General features: G+C 38.0%; 1 protein-coding gene across 1 annotated transcript in view; it reads left to right on the top strand.

Annotated features, from left to right (window-relative positions):
• gucy1a2 (guanylate cyclase 1, soluble, alpha 2) overlaps window positions 1–16365 on the top strand; it is a 53524-nt gene extending 37159 nt beyond the window's left edge. The window contains exons 7-9 of the mRNA XM_042486715.2: window positions 2111–2254; window positions 9146–9300; window positions 9417–16365. Of these exons, the coding sequence (XP_042342649.1) occupies window positions 2111–2254; window positions 9146–9300; window positions 9417–9636 (519 nt within the window). The 3' untranslated portion in view covers window positions 9637–16365. The remainder of the gene's footprint in view (window positions 1–2110; window positions 2255–9145; window positions 9301–9416) is intronic.
• The last annotated feature ends 3263 nt before the right edge of the window (window positions 16366–19628 follow it).

Here is a 19628-nt window from a genome sequence, read left to right as displayed (position 1 = left end):
ATGTGTAAAGCAGTTAAAGAGAGAGTGTGTATGTGTAAGAGAGCAAGCAGGAACAGGAGGACATGATGAGGATATTAGTGCACTTATATGTTGCCATTGTCATGGTTACTGTCAAAATGATTTAGCCGATGGCTGGCCTAAATGAGAGCAGTTTGTCTCTTAGTTTTCTTTTCCCCTCCTCTTTCTTGTCTTTTGCTATCTTTTTTTTTCTTTATAAGGAATGTGTCAACTGTCAAGACACCTAGCTCAGTCCTTCAACTGGAAATATACGCTTAGACATCCCTGAAAGTGGCACTGTTTGCTTTATTAACATGGTCATTGTGAATTTGGTTTTGGTAAGTAATTAAAAATAAGACTTACTATTACTGCAATAACTGGCATTGTAAACCGGGATTAGGAATGACCTGACTTAATGACTTAAAACTAAATTGATCTTTGTGTGCAGTTGTTGTTGAGGATGTGGAATGAGCTCTTTACACTATTTACTATCAATCTTTTACGTTACTCTTGGGAATAATACCTGTTTTAATGTTATTGCTAAAGAATGAGGACTGGTAAAGCTTTGTCAAACATTTTGCCTTGTCAACAGTGTTTCCACTACAGTGTTTGAAAGGAACAAAGAATTAATACAAAAAAGCTCTTCTGGTGGGGACAAGTATTTTTGGTTCGTTTTATTTTAGATGATGATGATTGCACTAGATTATTCCAAGCAACTCTACCCACCTAATGATTATCATCTTGCACGAATCGAAGCAGACAAGGTGGTCTGTAATATATCAGAGCCTAAAGATGCCCTGTTACTAAAGAATAAAAAAAAAAATGTATATGAAAACTGTGTATGATAATGCATTATTCCTGCTATTTAGCAGATGTCAGCTGTCTTTTGTACTATATAATGTAGCAAGCATTTATGTTTAAAGTAATACTTCATCCACAAAAAGACTATTTGTATATCAATTACTCACCCTGTGATACGCTTAAATTTGTAAAGAAAACTTTTTTTCTTGCATGCGGCCATGACTCAGAAAAAATCTCAAAATTAGAGAAGATTCTTGATGACTGGAGTAAATGGGGTCTACATTTAACAACAAAACTTCATCAAAACATCAATTTATAAACTCTGCCAAAACTCATGAAGTATAATCCCGGTCTCATTTACCCAGTCGTATGCTTGGCTCTTCCCAAACATGCATTTTTGCTTAAACCTTATTATTTAAAACACTTTCACATACAAGTAGCGCATCTGGGCAGGTGCATACATTGAAATTCTGCTCATGGAGTTTATTTAGCAGAGTTCAAACACCCATGCTCGCCCAGGTGCGATACTTGTCCATGTGTGAAACTGTTTGGGAAGTTCTGAGTATACAACTGGATTATACTGCACTTGTGTGGGCGTTTGTAAATTGATATTTTGATATAGCTTTGCTGTTTATAATTGTGGTCCACATTTACTTCAATTCATCAACAATTTCTTCTTTGGATTATTCATTCACTGTTGAAGCATATGAGAGAAAAAAGTTTTCTTCACAAATTCAAGGTAACATGCGCTGAGTAACAGACATACAAATAATTAGTTTGTGTGAGTGAAGCATTCCTTTAATATTGCTTGTGTTTCTTACATATAAAAAGGCTACTTGTTTTATGTTGAAATAAATTCTGAAAAACTTGTAAGTGAATCTAAAAACATTCAATAAGATATAAAATTTTGCGATTATGGGCGCTTTTTATGTTTCAATAAGAAGGCGAGGTAGAATTTCAGGCAGCTTGTGATGGTTGCTTTAGTGAAAGATTTAATAGAAATGCTTTTTATGTTTGGGTTTCTGTCCTCTCAGACTGGGCCAGAAGCAAAGCAAGCTGCTGTAAGTGGCTTTAGTGAGATCCTCTCCAAATGCTTAGCACCTCTTATTGTGAATAATGTAGGACAAGAGAGAAAAACACAGACACTGCAATTCTTATATTACAAGGGTAATAAAGGAGTGCTTTAAATTTCTTTTACTCAGTGGTGATGGTATGAGTGACTGAATGGCTTCTTTCACACATCAGCAAATTATGCTCACAGCTGCACTTATTCATTTCAGTTTCTGCCCTTCGTCCTCTGTTTCTCCAACAGATTGAGACAATAGGCGATGCCTACTGTGTGGCAGGAGGACTTCACAAGAAGGTTGAAAGTCATGCGAAGCCAATTGCACACATGGCTCTGAAGATGATGGAACTTTCTGAGGAAGTGCTGACACCTGATGGGAAACCTATCAAGGTGAGTTTTTACTTTTGTAACACAACTTTGCTGCTAGCACACAGAAACTGCACTGTAAATCAGACAAATTGATCTTACTTAAAATAATCTGGGAAAAGGAAAGTAAATAAAACGATTTACTTAAAATTTGTATTTATTTAATTTTGGGAAGTTGGTGCAACTTAAAGATGACAAGTGAAATGAACTTGTTCTTTTATAATTGTTAGCAACTTCGGTAAACCATCATGAGAAAGAGGATTTTTGCTAATGATGAAGTAAGGAGATCTGTGAGTCTGTTTTGTTAACATGTTTAAAAATGTACAAATATAACTGATGTATATGCTTGGTTTACTGAAGTTGCTGAGAGATTGATTTAATTAAACTTGAGATATTTAAGTTGCAGCAACTTCACAAAATAAGTTAATAAAAATAAATTTTAAGTAAACTCAACAATTAGATAAAGGGTAAACATAAATTAAGACTTATAGTTATATTTTGTTACAGATTCAAAATAATCAGACAGATTACCGTATATTGTTTTCCCATTTGCTATTTTCTTTTTCATGCATTGATTACATTTCCTATTGCTGCTTCCCGTCCTTCCTGTATTCTACATATTCATGGTTTGTCTGCCTTAGATTTTTCTGTTCTTCCTCTGCCCATTTGGGAACTGATGTAAGACATTTAGATTATGTGGCTACATGACTTGTTTGCAGAGTTCAGTTGCTTTGTCTGTTTATGCATTTTCTTTTTCTGCTACATACATAACCATATATTTTGTAATCGGTGTCTGTGACCACCCGTATCTTATCTTACAACCATTGGATATAAATGGTTTTCTGGTTCTGTTTTTGCACATTGTTGAATATTTCAACACACACTTGGAGTCAAGGTTACAGCACCACAGACCGCATCATGAGCAGTTGCCATGGTGATAACAGAATATATTATTGACTTGAAGGGTTTGTGTTATGATTGACATGTTTTGCTAAATATAAATAATGGACTTGTCTGAGCTTAGCAAATTCTTCCAACCCAGATGTCAGAATAGAGCCCATCACTGGTGCAGCCAAATCATTTTTCACATTTGAACACTTTAATTCTACTCTGATTTTCAGTGAGATGCTGCACTATAGAGCATGGTGCTCAAGTGTTCATGAATATTCCTCAATGTAGATGCATGTTTACAGGGGGAGATCATTACATGTGCCTGTGTGCTGTGTGGGTGTTGGCATGTGATGTTTTGTTCTATTTATGTACCATATGCCTCTGAGTGTGTGTGTCTGTGTGTGTGTGTGCTTTGTTACTCAAGTCCACTCTCGCTCCATCTCTCTCTACTTCTCTCTGCCTCACCCATTCCCTTTTCCTAAATCTGTCCTTTTTTACTTTTTCCATCTTTCTCCATTTTATGTTACTGAAATATGATGCGTTCATTGAGCTATCCTTACTGTATTGACTGTACATAACCCCAAAAAGGTTGCTTGATTGACATTACTGCAGGAAACTGTTCTTTTAAAGTTGGTTACTTTTCTTTAGTTTATGTCTTGCACATGCAATTGCTGTATTTTCCCTGTGGAAATACTACACTTGGGTGGATTAACTAATTTTAGACCTTTTGGCAGCATGATACAATGATAGACCACCAGAAAATATGCTCTCTCTGTCCAAGCAGTGCTCGAAAATTGTTCAAAATATAGTTTGCACCAAGTTTGAGAGAGGGAGACCAAATCAGTAAGAGAAATTAAGAGGTAATCACTGTAACATTTTCACTGGCCTCCATGTTTCTTTTTTTAGTGTTTACTAATCTGTTGTCTGGCCTGTACATGATGGCGAAGTGACACACCAGTAAAAATACACACACACACACACACACACACACACACACACACACACACACACACACACACACACACAGAAAGGCATGCATGTCTGCTGCAGAGCCATGTACACAGCTTTGCACTACTAGCAATGGAAAAGAAGTCTAACACCTATTTTACCAGGTTTTCCCTGTGTTAGCACACACACGCTTATTCAGGTGGTAAGGGGTATGAGGGACATATAAAACAAATATGGCTCATAAATTAACTGCAGTAAAATGGCACGTAAAAAATGCTTTAAAGGTAGAACTTTTTTTTGTAGATTTATTGTTAAGACAAGATTAAAATTAAATCCATGTCATGTGTCCACCTTGAACTGCATTTAACAGTATTTTATGTATTTATGGAGTCAGACAGAGATAGGCAACCTGCTAAAAAAAGATGGGTATATTAAGTAGGGAGGGAAGGAAAGAGGCACAACTGAGTTTAAACCTCTCTGGTTAATTGAGTAGATTTAAAGCAAATGTAGGATATTATTTATTTATGTCGATCCTCTGACCAGTCTTTGTTGAGGTCAACCATCACCCTTAGGCTGCCTTTGGTTGATTTGCAGGCCTGGGTTCTTACTTTCAGTGTCATAAATATGAGTCAGAGTCATTACCAACAGTAAATTGCATTTTATTTCCTGTTTGGCACAACCCACAAATGTTACATAATAGAGAGAGACATTAAGATCAATGTTGTTGTTGCGGTGTCTGATTATTCTGTATTCATCGTAAGCAAGATAAGGCTGGTGGTATTTAATATTTTTTTCACTGTGAACAACTCTTGTGAAATTTTAAAAAATGCACCACACAAAATATATTCAGAAGCACTAAATGGTTTTGGGGCTGATAGCTTTTTGGGAAGTACTGAGACGCTGACACGCCTCAGTATTGACACGTTTTCAGTATGAACGAAATTTAGGCTAACAATGGCGATTTTTATGGCAGTAAGTGCATTTGATTTTAACTTGCGCAAAAATACACATAGAGAATGACACCAATAGGAACAAAACATGTATGTGAGAGAGAAGCTAAGACAGATAGCTGCTGAATAACAGGCAGGACACTGTTCTGTGTCCTGCTCCTAACATTGTCCATTTGTCTCAAAATAGAAAGGCCTTGCCAAGCATTTTTGGCCTGCTCTCTTGCTCTTCCACTTTCTCTCTCTCTGACCACCCCAATTCTCTCCTTTGCAGCCTTGCTTGACCTCACTCCTTTCATTTTCCTCTTCTGTTTCTCACTTTCTTTTCCACTCAGTTTTTATTCCTGCTGCTCTGTTTTTCTTTATTTTATGCTGTCTGTTTTGCTCTCTTTCGTATCCGTCCTCACTTCATGTTGGTTTAAAGGGGAGTTATAGAGATATTCAGCACTTCAGCATGATAAATCCTGTTCAGTGAGTGCACTCAAACTCGAGCCAATGTTGCACTGTTATGCAAACTAGCATGAGAACTGTGAGAGAGAACTGAGAGAAAGTGTTTAGTGAGAGAGAAATACAGAGAGTGATCTAGAGACACAGAGAAAAATACAGGAGGGGTATGATGTCCAGAGAGAAACACATATAGAAACCAAACATTGTAAGTTGTTTTCATCAATATCACTGCTTCGTTTTTAGGCCTGTAGCATTATTTTTTTGCAAGTGTTTTCTTATGTGTATAAATGGGTGTATCAGCAGGTGAGTGCTTATCATGTCACTGCTAATATTGCTTAAAATGTGTTTATGTGGGCTTATGTACACAGAACATATATTATACCAGCAGTGTCTGAGACACTGCCATAAAACTACTTAAAACTTAAAACAACTCCTCTCCTTTGACAAAAGTCTAACATTGCTTGTGTGTAGGTACATTTGGCTAAACTAAGGCAGTCTACCATAACGGTAACCCAATTGCCGAAAACCAAGGGTACGATAGATTTGCACCTTATTATGTAGCAGAAAAATTGCAACGTATTGTTTCAACAATGCTGTGGTCTAGGCACAAAGCCACTTGATGAGTTGTTAATAAAAATCATGTTTTGGCCTAAAATACTCGGTTTTGGGTCACAATCCGGGCATGAAAAGCAGCAGTATCCTGGTAAAAATAGTTGTGCTGGCACCGCTGGGTAGCTACAAAACGCCCACATTTGGAGCCGACATAGGAATAACTTGCTAAAACACAGTTGAGTGACAGAGTCAGTCCTTATAGACACCCATGTTAAAATGACCAACTTTTCAGCAGAAACAAAGGTGTTTACTGGCTGGTACAAAAAAAACAAAAACAGTTTTGATCTGTATAGCTAATTTCGACATGCATGACAACTGTAGGGGAGTTCACATTTTATTAAGGCCCCAAATTATGTGTATTTAAGAGTGGGACTGCTTAAGTGACAGGCTGTCTGTGATGCGTCGCTACTCTTTGTGATTCAGATCCATTCTTCACTACTCCGCAGCTCCACCCTGTCATCCAAACACGGTCATTTGTGCCCCCCCAAAAAACGAGATGACAATGGCCAAAATGCCGACCTCGAGGCTTCAATGTGTGATGTCACGGTAGCAGCGCCCATTAGTTATACAGTCCACGGTCTCTTAAAGAAGTCTACATATATATTACGTTACTTTAGAAACCTTGATATGACACGTTATTACAACGTAATACAACGACAACTGAGTATATATGAAACAACACTAACTTTATAACAACTTCCTCATCTCTCTGTCTCAGTCTATCTCCATCCCTGTATCCTTCTGTCAGCTTGGCCAGAGGCTACAGTGTGATTGGTCGTCTGTGCTCCTGCGCCATTCAGTCATTGGCTGACTGAGAGCCATGTGCTGTGTGGATGCTGACTCATAGTGAAAAGGAGGGGAAGAGTGTATGAGTGTTACTGTGTCTGTGTTTTGAGACTAAGGAATAAAGAGGAGAGTGGGCGCTGGATGCAGATTTGTTTGTGTGTGTCTGTGAGTGGTTGTCTGTTGTAGAGACAGACAGACAAGTGCATAGCCATCTGTACACAGTTTAGCTAAAAAATAGGTCACACTAGTGCACCTACTAGCCCTTTCTCACTTGCTTTCTGTCTCTCCCTTTCTTTATCGCTCCTCTCCTGTGCTGTCAAGGTTTTGCCATCTAAATATAAGTTTATCTTTGTCTTTCTCTCTCCCTCCATTTTCTTTCTGTCTGTCTCTCTGTCTGTCTGTGCTCTTTCTACCTCACTACCCCCATCGCCCTGTTGTTGCCATGACTACCTTGTAGTGTGCTGGCATGCACACAGTGGCGTTGCGTACCTAGGTGATGAGATGCTCAAGTAGATCATTAGAAATCTACTGGGTTTCACTGGCTTTTGTGTGTGTGTGTGTGTGTGTGTGTGTGTGTGTGTGTGTGTGTGTGTGTGTGTGTATGTTTGTATGTATGTATGTATGTATGTATGTATGTATGTGTGTATGTGTGTGTTGTGTGTGCAATGACTTGTTGTTTCCAAGTGAGGGAAATCAATAGTCGGTCGAGTGGCCATGAAGTGTTAGTGGTCGAATTGGAATGATGGCTAGATAGCTTTCATTCTGCCTCCAACCATTTATAGATTCATACTTCAGCCAGATTATAATATGAGCACCATGTTGCTGTCCTATATCTGTTGCCAAGAGGAGATGGAGGTAATTATTAGTTTGATTAATTTTCCTCTCTCACTCTTGCTATTTTAAGATTTTTCATCAAATCTGCTGCCACAGGATATCAGATTAGCTATTAACAGCTACACTAACATGGATCAGTGCGCACACAGCACTTCTGATTCAAGACATCATGGCCTCTGTGCTACAGCAAAGGCGGCACAGGAATAAATGGCATCAATTCAGCAGAGAGATATAATTTATGAACACTCAAAGCAGTGCCAGGTAAGTTGAGGTGCAGCTCAGGATGTAACAGGTTTGCCATTTTAGATGCCAGGTGTTTGCTCACAGTGCTCACAGATCTTCAAACCCAAACATGACATCGGTCACAGTGTGATCAAACAAGGACTACAGATCATTTTTATATTGATTAATCTCCCAATTATTTTCTGTATTAATTAATCTCAGTGTCATGAATGGTCAGAAAATAGTGAAACCTATAATGCAGTTGTAGTTTCTCAAAGCCCAAAGTGATATTAAAAAGGATGTACCTGATGAATAATTTCCCCACCGTTTAAACAAAAGTTTAAACCAGCTGACTAGTGGAAAAAAAAGACAGTCAAAATTGAGCAAAATATTTAATGTATGAGGGTAAACACTATACAAAAAAAATGTTTATCATAAGAGCCATTTGAACTTGTTTACATCACAGTTTTCAGTCATCAAATCTTTATTTTAAATGCTGCTGAAATGTTTGGCATTTTACACTGTGCATTATGAGCATTGCACATTATCCTACAAAACAACTCACTGATTAAATGTTAACAGATAACATTTATTAAAAGCAATATTCTCTAGAAAACGTGGCTGATTATTCAACAGCATCTTCATTAGTTAAAAGAAATTGCATTAATAATAATAATAATAATAATAATAAATTTAACTGATTATATCTGTTACTGACTATCAACGGTAGCAACTTTTAATTCACTTGTTGACCATTTAAGCACATAGTTTTCATATGGCTTGTTTTATCTGATCAACAGCCTATATGCTAAAGAAAATATGTTTCTTTATCATAAAGTTCAATGGAAATAATTAAATCCTTATGTTTAATAAGCTGGAATCAGTGGATGTTTAAAATCTTTTTTTTAAGTGACTATGACTCACAAATTATTTTTAAAAATGCCTGTTACTTTTGTCGTTGATCAATTAATCAACTAATTATTTCATCTCCAGATCAGACTTTGTTGATGAGCAGTTAAGCTTTATGCACATTAAAAATGTGATGTAGACACAGATTTCGATGAAAAAACAGAAACAACTGCAGCAGCAAAACTTCCATTTTCAGGCCAAGTGAATGTGCGTTGTCAAGAAATGTATTTGAAACACAATTTAATTTTGTTCTTTATCTCCCATTTAACCTCTTTTTTCCTTCTCTTTGATCCACCATCTTCCTCCCTTCCTCTCTCAGTTAAGAATAGGTATCCACACAGGTTCGGTGCTGGCAGGTGTGGTCGGAGTTAAAATGCCACGTTATTGCCTGTTCGGGAACAATGTTACGCTGGCCAGTAAGTTTGAATCGGGGAGCCATCCGAGGTGTATCAATGTCAGTCCCACAACTTACCTGTAAGTAACAGCATTGTACATGAACACAAACATATACGTGTTGTTGTTTTTAACCATGTCGCAATGGCAATAGATGCTTTTTGATGGTACATTAACAAAGTTTCTCATCTCAACAGGTTGCTGAAAGATGACCGCTCTTTTTCATTTGTCCCCCGCTCGCGGCTGGAGCTCCCAGAGAATTTTCCCAAAGAGATCCCAGGGACATGTTACTTCCTGGAGGCGGGCACATCTCACAGCCATGCCTCTTTGACCAGTTCTCGCTCCGCTCCCCCAGCCTCTATGAGGAAAGTCTCCTACAGCATCGGGACCATGTTTCTAAGAGAAACAAGTTTGTAGGTACCACACACAGACTAGGATACGCAGTTATTGAATATGTGAGAGGCTGGATTTGAACCTGTGGGACATGCAGGAAACAGATCACACAGATCTTTGGATATGCAAATGCATTCTGTGAAAACTTGCATTTAGACCTGTGGGATAGCCTATAGATGACACTTAAAAAATACTGTCATTATGGGTGGAAAAGAACAACATGCCCTCATCTCCCTTGGGCAAGGGAGATATGACTCTAATGACTCTAAAGACTTGAGGAACAGCAACTGTGCTCATCTCACATGAACCCTTCTCCAAGGACAATGATGGGGGCAATTAGCAGAGAAACCCTGATATAAAACTTAGTGATTTAGCTGGATTCCTCAGCTCCATACCTGGTTCTCTCTCCCAGATAATATCTTGACGTTGGTCTACAGGCAACAATGTTCGGAGAAAACCTGGAGAAACCATTAACGTGACCAGTGTTGCACCCATCGTAAAGAACAAATCCACTTTCCATTAACAAAGTGGATGCTGAGGTATGAAGTTGTGTGAACTTGGCAACATTGTCACAAATGTTTGCTGTGCATCATGGCCTCTTGTGCAAGAAAGACCACCACTGAACAACAAAACTCCCATTCCTCCCCTTCCCTAAATCATGTCATGCTTACCAAACATCTGCTGCTCGTTACATCCATCCAACAACCAGTTGGTTGATGTTGAAAGAGACGGAAGAGAGGCGCAAACAAAGAGATAGGTTTATATAAGGGTCATCAAAGGACAAATGCCAAAAACACTAATGCTAAGCTGATCTTAGAGCCTTCTCTGCTGCTAACCTACAGCAAACTATAACCCACAACAATCCAGCCATTTCATTGCAGGTAATATGTTTAGGACTGAAAATTATTCCCAGCTCAGTGCCTTTTTACTGCTCAAATCAGGACAAAGACAAGATGAATTAATTTTAAATATTTGAAAATAAAGAAAAAAAAACATTAGAGGCGCTTAATTAACTTTATTGTTTCAGACTTTTTATGACATTTCTGTGCTGTTAGCTTCACCAGAGAGTGATAGATTTGATTGAGGAATGGCATGTGCCAAACGTTATGAACCACATTTGGACCTGTGATGTCGCAAGTAACGGCAGGCCGGCGCCTTTTCCCACCAAGCCACCAGGAGTCCCAACTGTTTATTTTTAGACAGTCATAAGTAACTGGCAAGCTAAATCAAGCGCTTCTCAAATAGTTCAAGTATTTGAAATTCTATTCATCTGTTTTTGTTTTTCATTTTTTTGGTCCAGATCAACAAATAAATACATACAGTATAGTACTAATAATATGTGCTATACTAACTTAGACACATAGTCACAGTGTGCATGCCTGACACAGTTCACATTAACATAATGTTTTTTAATTGCATTGTTTTTTTTACCACTCTGATATAAAGTATACATTAGCCCCATACAAATTTAACCAAGGAAACTCTAATTCAAGTGAACTAGTTTGCTGGTGGACTGAGTATAATTTATGCAGTGAAAATCTCAAGCCTTCCAAACACTTCAGCGTAGCTCAGTAAGGCAGGCGGGACAATAATTTTTATCTAAAATAATCTTCATTTACTGCCATCATAAAGTGGCAAGTAGAGTGTTAAAGTTGGATAAACTTGGCACATTTGAATACTTACTTAATGTGACTTGCATTACATTGCCGCTATTGTTCTCTTTGGTTGTTGACATCACATACAAATATATGGGACATCAGTGAAGTACTAATCATACATCAGGCTTGTATCAGTTTGAATAACTGGTTGTTACAGGCCCACAGAGAGAAAAAAATGTAGATGTTGGTTTCCTTGAAATGTTATAACTGTGATGCTGATAGAAATGTTTTTAATATCAAAGTACACATATTTGTCAAAATCATGAATCCTAATTTAAATTTATTATTTATGACCAAAAAAAATGAAATAAAAGGAACTAATCTAGATTGTTTAAATCTGACTAAATGGTACTGCCAGTGTGTGCTTACTTTCTTGGTGTAAACAATAGTACAACATCACAATATGGCTTATATAACTGACAAAACAACTTAATATCTAAACTGTTAATAGCTGCTTTTCAAAATGGCAGTTAATATATGTGTATATATATTTTTTTTAGAAATCCAGCAGAGACTGTAATTCACTTTTAAATCACAATTCTCCACCAGAAATAGGAAGGGAATAGCATGTTCATTTTCACTTCATCTTGCCAAATGACATACTGGTTGCTAAACCTCTAAAAGATCAAATAAAATGTGCCAATTATATTCTGATACACTACCAGCACAGGCTAGTCTTGCTTTTAGTTAGAAGTTTCGCTTCCTGCTGTCTGACTGTGTCCAAGTGCAGTTGGTAAGGGCCGGACCAGCACATTCTGACAGCCAAACACTTTGTCAATTCCTTGGCCTTGGTGGGATTCACCAGGAACATATGCTGGCTATAATATGTAAAACACAGCATGGAAGAAAACATCAGAAGGGTTATTTACTCCAGACATAAAAACTAATGCTCATCTGGCCAAAAGTTTCAGCCATTTAAGTGCATTGTGCCCTTTCACTGACACCAGCATAGTAAAGCAGTGTGCCATTTATGAGGAGAGGATGGGGAAATAGAAAAGTTAGAAATATTTCCTGTTAACATGCCAGTGTTTGAACCAGAGATAGTTTAAAAGTGCTTCAAAACGTTGGTCATTGGTCATTATTGCCATAAATTACTGGCGTCAGATTCTTTGACTGCAGAAGCATCAGATATCTTGAAACGCTTTACACATTTACAGTATATAAAGGTTGCGATGAGTTTTAGCAATGAAAATGAACATTTTTAAGAATTTTTTCCATAAAACCAAGTTTTATGCATATTTATTGTAAACAACAAATTATTATCACCTATTTTCAAAATAGTTTCCTGTTACTTTACTATACAGTATTGAACTAATAATGGTCAAGACAATAAAACCTAACAATGAATCCAATCAAAGAAATCGGAGCATAGGTTTCAGCTTAAAAATATAATAGGAATTATAACACAAATATAAGGCGTGTATTAACTCCTAATTAGGTGCCATTGTGAGGTAGGTTAACTTTGTAATCCTGAAACTTGGGAATTTATACAAATATATTTTGTGGAAAGTTGCAAGAATTAAGTCTAGGTCATTTGACTTTTTTTGTTTTTCGTGGGGGCCTGCTACATCCGTTCCGGAGCAACATAATGTTCACATTTTATTGCTTTGTTGCAGAAAATTCAATACAGTCCCTGAGACCAAAGGGTCTATAGTATATATGTCTTTTGTGATATTCTAGAGAACCAGAATCTGCAGCACCTGCTTTGGACATCATTTAAACATACAGCAGCTGTGTATGTAGCCTGCACATCAGTGGTTTAGAGAATTATCACTTTGACGTTTCTTCCGTATGATGTTGACATGCCTACAAGTCCAATAGTGTCAACATAACTGCCAAATGCACCTGGAGAATTTTCACATTTTACCAGAGCCTGAGGGAAGTATCCCATGTCTTTCAGATCTGGAAAAAATGCATACTGCTTATTATTATTTGTGCCTAATCAGTGGTAGGAAATTACTGGGATCTTCTGCATTGTGGAGCACACAGAGCAAGCACACTAGAGCAGTGGAGCAGCTAACTTTTGCTGACCGAGTGGCTTACTTACAGTTTGGTGTTCCACTAACCTGAATGGGGATAAAATGAACAAATCATGTATCTCTTCAAGACTTTAACAATGTTGTTGGGCGGAATGGATCAAATCCCAACAGTGAAGTGATTAATTTCTTGTGGGTTGTTCACCAAAAAAAACCCAAACATATCAGCTCATTTATAGACATGTTTTTCACAATTTAAGTCTATGGGAAGTCGTCTTTTTGGGTCCAATTGCAACAGATGACAGAACCGCACGTAGTTTGGCCGCTCGATATAACTGACTTCAAAGCCCGGCGCTATTCCTGGGGGCTTGTATATTACCAATTAAAACTTTTGCACCATTTTTAAATTATCTTTGTTGTATCCTACAGGTGTATTTCACACAAACTAGACTACACTGCCCCCACAATGTCTGTGGAACTGCTCTGTTCTGGGTATCTGTAAGCTTTTGGAAAAGATGCGTGAATACATTCAAAATACATGCAAAGTACGGACAGATGGCTGCGCCTGTGTCCATACACATATCTAACGTTGAGCATAAATCAGCCATTACAGTATTCTCCAGTCCAGGAAACAAGCAGATATGAGATAGATACATATACGGGAGTAATAATAAGGAAGTGTCAATCAGTGATGGTGAACTATGACTACAATGTTAATGATGTTTGCTAGTATAGCAGATTAGCTGCCGTTGAAGATGCAGTCTGCTGTGTTTGACTGTACATGGAAAAATCAGTGCATGCAAACTACTACAGCATTTTATCCAGCACTGAAAAAGGAATCTCTTGGGTCCTTGTAAGATATATGGACCACTCTTTTATTCGTCAGTTTTTGACTGGCACCCTTGGAATTTTCTAAAATGCATACATGCATTAATGTGTACTTAAATTCATTGTAGCATAAATGTAAAGCGTGAAAGCGTCATTTACACTCAACTTCAGCAGTGCCTGAATTCTGTATCTAGGCTTAAAAAAGGACATTACACCAGCGTTACACCCACGCAACTTGTGTCCAATGCACATGTCTCCAAGTCTGTAAATTCTCAGCATAATATCAAACATTTTAGTCACATCTTACAAGTCTTGCTCTTTATGATGTGGAGGTGTTGCAGGTACTGGTTCATGACGGTGTTTTTAAAAATGTATTTTAGGTGTAGAGCTAATTGCAGTCATCTGCATCAGCAGTCCCTTGGCACACAAAAAAGAAGAGTGTGAGTGTCCAGTGAGACAAAGCCAAGTACATGCTGGAGACAAAGCCATGTACTTGGCTTTGTCTCCAGCAACTGTGTGTGCATGAGTGCGTGTGTGCGTGTGTGCGTGTGTGCGTGCGTGCGTGCCTACGTCCGTGCCTGCATGTGTGCCTGTGTCAAACAATATACAAATATTGAGTTTGCAGGTGTACAAACATAATAATTAGATGATAAAGGCCTATATCTGTAACAAATCTGTACAATCTAGATCTATTTACTGTTTTAAAACGGAAAAGAATGGAAATTATACTGCAGATTTCTTTTGGTATACTTCACAAAATGATTTATCACATCTCACTGCTTTGTTGTCCATTTTCTATCTCAGAAACTTTATGTCAGTGTATGTGCCATCTAAAGCCGAGCTGGTTTTCCCAACATGCCATTGTCCCACAAAACCCTGACACCTCCAAGTCATCTCTTTTTTCCAAGACAAATAAAAAAATGTAGATTTTTCCATTGACACTTAAGTATTTCTCTTCATCCTACTTAAATTTTTGAATGGTTTTCTTAAATGATGGGTTAAAGAAACATTTTCTTCAACTGAATGAGCATGACATTGTCATTTTTACTGAAAAATAAAGTTGCTTAACATACATTTTTTTGCAGGACATTGTTGTAAACTGTCATGTTGCCAAGATCAACTTCACTCTCACTGACTTGCAGTACAACGGGTCGAAGCTGATGGGAAACTGGTCCCAATTTGTTTAGCCTGGTTTTAACAGCAGAAACAAACAAGGTGGATGTTCTCTCATCCGTGTCCTTGGTCCGCAAAAAACAAAAAACAAAAAAATAAACAGCCCTCCTAAAAGATGCACACTATTCCTTCAATCTTTAAAACTTCATCCACATCAGAATTGTAGCTTTCATTACATTTTTTTACTAGCTCAGTTTAAAACTAATAAAGTGTTTGTTACATTTAACAATTCAATATTTGAGTGGGATCTCGCTCGGACGTCATCCCGGGAACCACTGGTTATTGTTTTGTACTTAGATGTCATGTAAACATACAGAGCTGACCCTGGACATTAAACTCTGTTTAAGCCTGCTGTTAGAATCAGGTGTGTATGTGGATGAGGCTTGTTGACAGCTGTTGGTTTTTGACTGACATTCAAGGGCACATCTTCTGTCTTATACAATGTAAATAAAAACACCAAGTATCTTTAATAAGGAAGAAAGACTGTGACTGTTACTGCAATTACAGGATATACACATTTATGTATGACTGATGAGCATCTGATTATGTGCCAGTGATAGGCATTAAATTCTCTTTTTTTCTCATTATGCTGTAATATTTTAAAGCAAAAAGAGTGCATACAATAGATGTTTGTCAAGTTTGTGTCAATTGCGCAGTTTCTGATACACAAGGGCTTCTTTACTGGAGAAAGATTGAAATACGAGAAGTTATCAATGCATCTGCAGCATAGCATGAATTCATGTAAACCAGTGTCAAAATGTTCACTAGGCAAAATTATTTGGATGAGGCAATATTTTTCACTTTTGTGGTCAAAGATTTAGATACATCTTCTAGTGTCTGGAGTGTTTGAGTTTTATGTAATGAGGAGGTCTTCTGCCCCCAGCTTCATTACAACTTGTTGGTTTTAACACAGCTTGTCATTCACTCCCGACCTGTGTCATTGTTGAAACATATCAGTTATATCAGTTTGACACTGTGTGTAATCAGTGTACGGCAGGCCATTTTAACATATGTTATATTTTATGATGACAGCCTAGGATAACACTATTTCCATAGTAAGGTTTATGCTCCTTCTCAACATTCAAAGATTAAAAAAAAATTTATTTTGGTGAAAAAAATCTTTATACGCATTTGGTTCTGTCTTCATAGGTTTCAGCTAGTAGTGTGATTGTAAACATTGTTGTCTTTTTTTCCTGGTTTCATCAGATTGTCACCTCCACTTTCACCACATTATTTGCTTTCTGTTATCTGCCCCAGCTTTCATGAGCACTTTCAGCACAGCGCCGTGTGCTCACGCTCTCACTAATAACGACTAACAGAGGTCAGGTGGTTGAAATTTATCTTGTTTAATTTAGTCTCCTAGTGCTCTCTTGTCAACGTGTGTGAACAGAAAAGCACTCATGCTTGTGTAAAAGAGAATATGTAAGCCATTCAATCTGACTGTTCAAGGACGCTTTCAAACTTTTCATAATTTTCAGCCTGCATACAATGTGGAATACAAATTTGGTTGCCATGTAAACTATTGTGACCAGCACCCCCACCCCACCTTTTTTTATTGCTGTCCCTATTTATTTTTGTTATTTTTGTGCAGCTCTTTGCAGAAATTCTACCAGACAGTGCACCTTCACTGGGAAATTAGTAATAATAGTCAAGTAACACTGAAGCCAGAAGCCAGCAAAACATTCAGTGACGATTTCAGTGATGTTGTTCATCATTTCCCTCCCATGTATTTTCAGTTTACTGTTTTCTGTTGTATCTTCTCCTCTATCCGTCCTTTCTCTCTTTATCTTTTACCTCCTCGCACCCTCTGTATATGCAAATATGTCCCCATTACACTAATTGGCTCTGGGAGGTTTGAATATTTCACATGGACCATCTTCACTGCACAGGGCGAGTGAGTATGGGCTGGAGCATAACATCGCACAAGCCAGCATGCTAATGGAAATCACACACGCACACACTCAAGGTATGAATGAGTGAACAAAGGTCATGTAATTTACACACTGTGCTTGTCATATTAGCCAAATGAAGCAGGGCTGAGTTATGGGGTGCTGACAGCATTACAGGTTGACAGAGTTATGATGGTGGTATGGGGTTAAGGTGTGTGTATGTGTATGTCAGACCACTCTGCATCAGAATGAATTATGCAGCCATTATTCAGGGACGCATGTGTAGAGGAGATGCTCTCTGATCTGTGTGTATAGTCTGTAAGGAACATTGAGTGTGGTTTGTTATGTTACCTTGCCTTAGAATTTCTACAGTAAGAGATTTTTTTCTTGTCTTTTGCCAGAGCATTACTGTAACCTTAGTTTTATATATTTTTAAAATATTTATTTATCTGTTTTTTTTTCAGAATTTATCCTCATACCTTTGGGGAAAAAGATGTCCCTTGATGCTGCTCTGGTCCAAGGTCAGTTCAACAACACTCACTATTTTGACAAAGCAAATAACCCCAACTCCAAGTGTGCTAATTTAATACTGTTTTCAATTGTAGTCTTCATCAGTGATTGGAGTTTGCACAGTTACCATTGAATATCTGCTGATATGATTACTATTTAAACAATAGCAGTATAAGCTCTCTGCGTACCTGTTTGCTTGGTTAAAAGCTCAAAAAAAGCTCATACTGTAATAACACCTTTATAGAAGATCACTATTTGAAGATTGTTTAAATAATTGATGTAGCTATCATGACATAATCTGTTGGTTTGTGAACTCCTGTTCTGAGGTCTCAAATTCAGTATTTCGGCTGTTGCCATCTTGCTTTTTTTAGGGCCAGAAGTGACCATATTTGGATGAGAGGTTGGTACTATGGGGTGAGTCAGTCTTAGAAGGTGAGGACACTATTCGCAGACAGTCTGTTATTCTCGCCTGTAATTATGCATAACTCTAAGACTTAATCAATTGTAAATTGGTGTGTTATGTAACCCCCCCCCAAGAATCTAGCTGATGCAGAAGTGCCAAAACCTGCAATTCATCAAATGGCCACTTGAGGCTGGCTCCAAAACAGAGTAATTCCCCATAGACCCCCATGTTAAAATACCCAACTTTGCAGCAGAAATAAACATTTTATAATTTGCCTGATAACATTTTACATACATATTTATTGGCAGTACTGCTTAATAGGCTCTCTACCAATAGTGTCATCAACTACCAGATTCAACCCCTGCTCCTCCAAGGCTCCATCCTCCAAATATGGTCACTTCCTGCCCCAAAAAGACAAGATGGCGATGGTTGAAATGCTACACTTGAGGCTTAAAATGGCAGTCCACAAACTAATAGGTAGCCTCAGGTGGCCATTTGAAGAAGTTTTTGGCACTTCTCTGTTGGCTTCATCTTTCAGCCCCAGAGGTTCCCACTTGGCGCTGCTGACCAGTGAAAGTGAAAACCAACCCAAAATTCGCTTGTTTTGGAATGAGCTTGGCATTTCGCCTGGATATGTTTGTTGGTTTTTTTTAGCACTGTGTCCTCAATTTTAGTAGCTTACTTTTAGATGCATGCTACTACCTGGTCGCTATCTGTTTGTGAAGTCCCAACCTCAGCTGTGTGCTGTGCTCAGGATCATGCAGAAAATTGGAGAATAAGAAAAAAATAGGAAACTACAAGCAGAGGGCAGAGTTTCTACAGAAAAATATGCTGTCACACACTTCTAGTGGGTCATAAGTGCTGCTTGAGAGGAATAATTTTGTATGAGACCTTACACAATACAGGAAAATTCTTCATAGTATACCTTTAAAGGCCAAAGAGACAAATGTATTTAAAACTGAGCATACAGTCTCAGCCCTCATCGACCTCCATCAGATTAATATGTAGGCTGTAAACATGTAGATGAAGACAGATGAAGGAAGGACTGACCTTCATCTTCCTCATGGTTCTTGCTAGGTAATAAACTGTCAGATACTCTCCCTAACGGGGCGTATCCGCTCACGCCCACTGGACCACCCTGCCAGCCTCCTCGTGCGTGTGTGTTGTGCATTAGTTCAGTCGGGGGATGTGATTCTCGATAATGAATCACTGCCGCCTTCTCGCTTGTTGTCTTCTTTCATCTGTTCTTTCCCTTCATCTTTACTACATTTCTCCCTCAGCTCTTTCACAACACTCTCTCTTTCTTCTAAGCCAAGTCCCTCTTTCATCAGCTTGCCCGTAAATGTCCCCGTTGTTCCACTATCATTTTTTTACCCCTTGAGCTGCATAAGGCATTCAACCATGGTTCATGTACTGATTAATATCTCCTCATTTACTTCCTCCAAATCATATTTAAGCTCTGCTGCTCTGCAACATATTTGACTTTACAGTATTCACTATATTTCCTTGAGTCTGTAGTGTAACATTGAACTTAAATCTCTTCAATGATGCACATTACATCCAGAAATTTTCCATTTGA

The sequence above is a fragment of the Plectropomus leopardus genome, chromosome 6, assembly GCF_026936395.1.
Source record: "Plectropomus leopardus strain MGB_pleo_1.0 chromosome 6, ASM2693639v1, whole genome shotgun sequence".
NCBI lineage: Eukaryota > Metazoa > Chordata > Actinopteri > Perciformes > Serranidae > Plectropomus > Plectropomus leopardus.
This window is presented reverse-complemented; position numbering and strand designations above follow the sequence as displayed.